Source organism: Adiantum capillus-veneris, chromosome 24, assembly GCF_014529385.1.
Source record: "Adiantum capillus-veneris isolate H3 chromosome 24, ASM1452938v2, whole genome shotgun sequence".
In the NCBI taxonomy this organism is placed as follows: domain Eukaryota; kingdom Viridiplantae; phylum Streptophyta; class Polypodiopsida; order Polypodiales; family Pteridaceae; genus Adiantum; species Adiantum capillus-veneris.
This window is the reverse complement of record NC_140954.1, coordinates 50,307,798-50,315,012: the sequence shown is the minus strand read 5'-3', so window position 1 is coordinate 50,315,012 and position 7,215 is coordinate 50,307,798. Positions and strand designations below refer to the sequence as shown.

General features: G+C 37.0%; 1 protein-coding gene across 1 annotated transcript; it reads left to right on the top strand.

The window, feature by feature from the left end:
- The first annotated feature begins 317 nt into the window (after positions 1-317).
- Positions 318-6,895, top strand: LOC147426357 (uncharacterized). The gene is given in 8 exon segments (XM_086498202.1): positions 318-1,683; positions 4,327-4,478; positions 4,611-4,676; positions 5,543-5,716; positions 5,881-5,947; positions 6,108-6,191; positions 6,348-6,496; positions 6,614-6,895. Coding segments are annotated over 8 exon segments (2,340 nt in total).
- Positions 6,896-7,215: the final 320 nt, after the last annotated feature.

Here is a 7,215-nt window from a genome sequence, read left to right as displayed (position 1 = left end):
GCTATTATGGTAAAAAATTATAATCATAGTGTATCATTGATTGTAGGAATATTTTGTTGAAGTCAGAAAGCATGGTGCGAGGAAAAGAGCGGTCTTATGTGGAGGAAAGAGAGAGAGTCAAAACAATTTCATTTTTGGAATGCAAACATTGTGGGCATAAGTGGCACGGCAACGCAACTTGCATCAAAGAACATTTATTCGGCACTAGTCCCAATGTGTAAGAATGTGGAGCACCACCTAACGACATATCGGTCCATTTTGCAAGGTATGTAAAGAAATGCAAACAGGTAGGACTTCTTCCTAAGAGACAGAAGGGCATGACAAGTGCGTCACTTGTCAACATAGAAGAAGTGAGTGTGGATCAAGAAGACATGCGAGCTAACCAAGGACCTTCAATGGGAACAACCCGAACACCTCAAAGTCCTTACACTTTTCCAAATGGTGCCATGGGAGGGATAGATGCTAGTCCTAGGACATCCAGTAGAGCCGCTACGCCTAGGACTCTACAGGAAACATTCATTCAACAGGACATGCTCGAATTGCATCTAAAGTGGACACAAGCCTTCATGGCTTGTGGAATCTCATTTCATGTCATAAGAAATCCTATTTTCAAAGATTCCCTAATGTCAACTGCAAAAAAAGGATTCATCTATCCTGATTATAATAAAATGCAAATAGAGTATGTTGAAAAAGTCAAGAGCAATACATAAGCTATTCTCAGGTGAATAGTGCTTGACTTTGTTCCATCGTTTGGCTGCACCATAGCCCTCGACGGATGGACCAGCTGTCAGAAAAAACCATTGATTAAAGTCATGGTAATTTTTCCCAAAGGTACAATGTTTTTGGAGGCCATTGATACCTCACTGAAAGAGAAGACATATCTCTACTTGACAAAGGTATATGAGCAAGCTATTGCTCGAATGGGTGGACCGAAGAATGTGACAGTTATTATTAGAGATAATGCTTCAAACTACAAAGGAGCGGGTATAGCCATTATGGAAAAGTACTCAAAAATTACATGGACTGGATGTGAAACTCACATCCTGAATTTACTTCTAAAGGATATGGGCAGATTATCATTCACAAAACACACTCTTATTGACGCCAATCACATAGTCAAGTTTATACGGGAACATCAGTTTACATATGCTTTATTTCGCTCCAAGTCTCCGAGAAAAGCACTTCATATCTTATGTGCCACACGGTTTGATACATCATACTATGTTTTGAATAATCTCATTGAAGTGCAAGCGGCTCTTATAGAAACTGTTGCAGATCGATGTTGGGAGGCTTGGCTCAGCAAGTATCAAAGCCATCACGAAGCAACTCAAAAATGTGTGTCCTTGGTGCAATCTCCGCTCTTTTGGTGGAACATTGACAAACTTGTTGGGGTTAGTAAGCCATATGTGGAACTATTAAGGGTTGTTGGCACATATAAATTTGTCATTGGTAAGGTTTATTGGATCATTTTTGAGGTGTTGCGTCAAACCAAAGAATACAACCACTATAGTGCAAGAGGGAGATCACAAATCATGCATCTTGTGGAAAAAGGATGGGCTCAAATGCATAAACCATTGCATGGTGCTGCATTTGTCTTGGATCCAAGGTTCCAGATAAACCGACAAGCCTCCAACAAAGAGGTGATGAGAGACTTTAGATACGTCTGCTCGCAGTTGTTGCTAGGCGACGATGGCATGGATGCATTCAACTAGAGGGTGGATTATGCCAACAGGGAAGGAACTTTCGGAGATCCTTGGGTTCTTAACACTAGTTTGGTACCAAAACAGGACACGTAAGTGTCCTTTTTTCACAAATTTAAATTAAATGCTACTTGCATTAGACAGTTTATTTAAGAAAACCCTCTTGATATTCTTAAATATGTTAGCTAGGGGGTCTTTTAAAAATATAACCTTGCATTTTAGAATTACCATGATCAAGAACTATACTCATCAAGTTGACCCTCATAAGACTGTAATTGATGGTTTTAAGAAATTGACTTTATAAGCTCAAGAAAAATTGAAGCGAGCTTATAGAAAATTTAAGGTGTCTTTTCCACAATTTTCATGTGCAAAAAAATTGACTTGGGAGTATATAAAATAATGGAAAGTTATATGCGTTTGACATAGCCATTTCAAGCATATCGTTGTATATAAAGAAAAACATGGTTTTGATGTATTTATGAGTTATAGAAAGTGATGCATTGCTTACCCTTTCCATCTAGGACTCAAAGTGGCAAATAGAAGGGCTTTGGTATGCAACAACTATTGGATTATTTTAAATATTCAAAACAGCATAAAGGAGAACTTTGAAATTTTTATTCTCGAGATAGAAGCATTCAAAACCTCAAATAATATCAAACTTTCTATGTAGGTCAACTAAATGTATCAAAGTACATGGTACATACACAACTGGGGTGCTCAAAACCTTGGTATTAATGTTATTATGAAGAACTCAAGATTTTCAAGAGTTTTTCCACAATAAAAATTAAAGATAGAGTTCAAGCAACGAGATTTAATTGAGTTAGGGAGCCCAAAGAATACGTAGTTTCTTGATTTCAACATATAAAGTCATTTGTAGTTGTCAAATTGCACTAGTATAGCCCCAATTCCATGAGGGGAGCTTTGAAGACCAAAATTATGCTCTAATTCAACACGTGCTCAAGTATGAATTTATGTCTATAACTTGCATGTGACTTGGAAACTTGTCGTTAAAGTGCATTCCATTGTTTTGTAACACTAAGTGTTAACACTTGGCTTTTATAGACATTAAAAGGGCCATCTCTACAAAAAGATATAAGAGTTTTATGATTTTTTTGGCAAAACAGCTTGAAATTTTACTAAAATTTATGACTTAGAACTTACCAAAACTCTATCCATACGGATTGTATTTTGACATGGAGAAAAATCGAGTGTTTTCTTTCCCTCATGACCAACCTATGGTAGAAGCAAGGTATACAAAACTTCTTTCTAGCTTGAGAAATAAATTGCCAAAACTTGGAAGGAAAACGTGACACTTTAGTGTCTCAGGACAATTAAGTGTCCAATTACAGAACTAGTGTTAACACTAGTTTGGTACCAAAACAGGACACTTTAAGTGTCCTTTTTTAACAAATTTAAATAAAATGCTACTTGCATTAGACGGTTTATTTAAGAAAACCCTCTTGATATGCTTAAATATGTTAGCTAGAGGGTCTTTTAAAAATATAACCTTGCATTTTAGAATTGATCATGATCAAGAATTATACTCATCAAGTTGACCCTCATAAGACTACGATTAATGCTTTGAAGAAGTCGCATTTATAAGCTCAAGAAAAAATGAAGCGACCTTGTAGAAAATTTTAGGTAACTCTTCCACAGTTTTGCTATAGATAATTGAAAGTTTCATGTGCAAAAAAATTGACTTTGGAGTATATAAAATAATGGAAAATTCCATGTGTTTGATATGGTCATTTCAAGCATATCGTTGTATCCAAACAAAAGTATGTTTCTGATGTATTTGTGAGTTTTAAAAATCTTCAAAACTTCATAAGAGAAAACTTTCATATTTTCATTCTTGAGACATAAACATTCAAAATCTCAAAAAATATCAAGCTTTCCATGTAAATCAACTAAATATATCAAACAAAGTACGTGGTACATACACAATTGGGGTGCCTAAAACCTTGGTTTCAATGTTATTATGGAGAACTCAAGATTTTTAAGAGTTTTTGCACGATAAAGGATTCAAGATAGAGTCCAAGCAACGAGATTTAATTGAGTTAGGGATCCCAAAAAATACTTAGTATCTTGGTTTAAACATATAAAGTCATTTGTAGTTGTCAAATTGCACTAGAAAAGTACCAATTTCATGAGGGGACATTGAAAGACCAAAGTTATGCTCTTATTCAGCATGTGCTCAAACATGAAATTATGTCTATAGCCTGCATGTGACTTGAAAACTTATCTTTGAAGTGAATTCCATGTTTTGTAACACTAAGTGCTAACACATGGATTTTATAAACATAAAAAAGGCCATCTCTAAAAAAAGATATAATAATTTTATGATTTATTTGGTAAAACAACTTGAAAATTTACTAAAATTTATGTCTTCGAACTTACCAAAATTCTCTCCATACAGATTGTATTTGAATATGGAGAAAAATCCACTGTTTTCTTTCCCTCATAACCAATCTATGGTAGAAGCAAGGTGTAATTTTTTGTTTTCTAGCTTGACAAATAAATTCCCAAAACTTGGTAGAAAAACAGGATACTTAAGTGTCCAATTACAGAACTAGTGTCAATAGTGTAAAAAATATGTCAGGCCTAGTATGGTGGAAATAATATGGAGGAGACGTAGTTGAGTTACAACATGTGGCGATTAGGGTGATTTCAGTCGCGTCATCCAGTGGTAGTTGTGAGCACAATTGGTCTTCTTATGACTTTGTGCAATTAAAGCGCAGAAATCGCTTAAGTCCTACTCGTGCCGTAGACCTTGTGTACGTCTTTTGCAACATGTTTCTCCTTCATGCACCCACAAAGATAGCCACACGTGCAACCGAAGTACACTTGGGAGTGCTTCAAACTCATGAAACTATGGCGGAATAGAGATGTAACGCCGATGAGATGGAGTAGGAAGTGGCTACAGAATGTTCAGACAATGAAGAGGTTGATGACCTGGTACCTGTGAAGATGGAAAGTGTAAACATATTTTCATGATAAGGTATCTCACTTGTTCTCATTGTAGCTCCCTATTGAGCTATATATCTCACTTTTTTGATTTAGTAGCCACAAAGTAAAGTATTGAAGAGAATTTGCATAAACATAAGTATTGAGGACATTGCTTGGCAATCAAATAAAAAGACATTGCTTGACTCTCAACAAAGTCATCAATTAGCAACTAAGAATAAATTCATTGCCATAAACATAGAGAGAATACAATGCGTCCTGAGAGTATGAGGTAGTAAGTGTGAGTTGTGTGACAACTAGAAAGGTCCAAAAAATCTAGCGTATCGATCGATACTGTACCGATCGATAAACTATCGATTGATAACATATAGATCAATAGTTTATAAATTCTTCAAAAATACCATGTATTTTATGATAATACGCAAATAATGACGAGTTATTTGATATAAATTGCATTATTTGATCGAATAAATGCAACACAGAAGCACATGTGTGGCCGGCCGGCTCATGATATGTAGGAGGCTTTGCACAGACTAAGGTTGCTACCAGGCCTTGTCTTAGAGACTACAGATAGAGGCCCTGGTGATGTCGTCCTCATAGTATTCAAAGGTTTAATTGGCAAAGCAGAGGACTGAGTTTTTTGAGTTAGCAAGTGCTAGGGCCGCATTTAGCATGCCAATAGGAAGTGTGGATTGTTCTGCTAAGTATTGTTTTTTGGGTTGTTGATTGTATTTCTATATTGTAAGCCATGTGGATTGAGCTATTTTGAGGCATCACTATGCTCTATCGTTTTTCTGTCATGGTTTTTGGTGCCCGCACTGAGGACCGTGTCGTGGAGTACCTTCAATAACAAGTGCAGCTATTTTGGTTTTGAGCAGCCAACACAGACATCACAAACTTTTGCAAATAGGGCAGCAATGGATGTAGGATTTTGTGGAGGAAAAAGTGAAGATGTACAAGCTTGGGTAGTTTTTGCGGAGGATGTGCTGTATGACCTGGCTATTTTTCATGATGAGGTGATGGCCGACTTTATGCGTCAAAAGTGTGAGAAGGTGCATGGCAATTCTGTGTTGGAATTCCCAAGCATGTCCAATACAGCTGGAGGCTGATGAAGCATGCATTCTTAAAGTTCTATACAGGTTTGAAGTTGTGGGCAAACAATAGTATATGTTTTTGCGAAAGAGAAGATGGATGTATACAGTTGTGGATAACACAGGTTGAGCACGAGATGATGAAGCTAGAAATTCAAGGTGATGTGGGGAAAACAGTTTATGCTTCTCAAGGTTTGTCCCATTATGATTTCATAGTTTTGCATATGCTTCCTGAAGATTGGCGTTATAGTTGGCTAGCTTTGAAGTGGCCTTTGCTGATGCACTACCTAAAATGGCTAATGCCAAAGTTTAGGCAAAACATGGCTTTTGATGGATTTTGAATTATTGCAAGGTGAGTTTTGGGCAATGGTGCAAAGCATATTTGAGTATGATGGTGGTGTTTATATTGTATATGATAAGGAGACACCTCCAGCTTGTATGCATTAAGATTTTTCATGTGCCAAACGTGTTTGGTGATATAAATAATGTAGATGAAGTTTTAGAGAGCAGTTATGCTAGCAATTTGATGATGATAGTGATTATCTCTCAAATGCTGAGAATGGTCTTTTGGATGGATCTTTCTTTTGTGAAGCCTCTTCCATAAAAAAACTCTTTGTTGACGAATCTGCGGTACTCCATAGGCAAGATTTTAACTACTCTGGGAAAAGCTTGGCATTAGATTCATCTACCGATGGTTTGTTTGATAGTGCAGGGGATACAATCATGGATTGTGATGAAGTTGTATGCATGGAAGATTGCAGGGCGACCTATGAGTCTGATAAAGCAAATTTCGGTCATGCAAGATGTATGTTTATGTGTCCATTCTCTGAAACGAGCAGTAAGCAACACAACTGACAGAGTGATATTGTTGTTGCCACTTTTGAGGAGCTTACATTAGTTGATGAGCATTCCATGGAGTGTACAAAATTCATGCAAGAGGAAATCTCTGCAGATCTTTCCATTTCCGGTGAGAGTTTGGATGCCGAATGTCCGGTGCTACCATTGAAGAATGCTTTAGTTGATGCATTTGGAGATGATAAAGATGATTTGGGCTTTGAAGAGCCTGTTGTGCACGTAGACTTCATTCCAGATAGCTATGTGAAAAAGGCCTATAATAATTTGGAAGCCTTAAAGAGGTAAAAGGCTATTGAGCAGTGGCAAGTCATGAAGGAAGTGGAAATTTTTGATGCTTTGGATGGTGATGTACAAGTGAAGAACATGGCAATTGTAGCTACTGTGACACATTCTTCTGGTCCAAAAGTTGATCTTGCATATGGTACAGTGTTTGATGCAGCAGCAGCAGAAGGCTTGGAAGGATTAGTAAAGGCTGATACGGCCATAAAAGGTGATAGCTATATTCTGAACATATGTCCTGGAATGAATTTTTGTGACCAAAAGTTGCAAAAAGTTGGATTTGGTTATGAACGAGGACATACCTGTAGATGTGGAGGTACTTGATG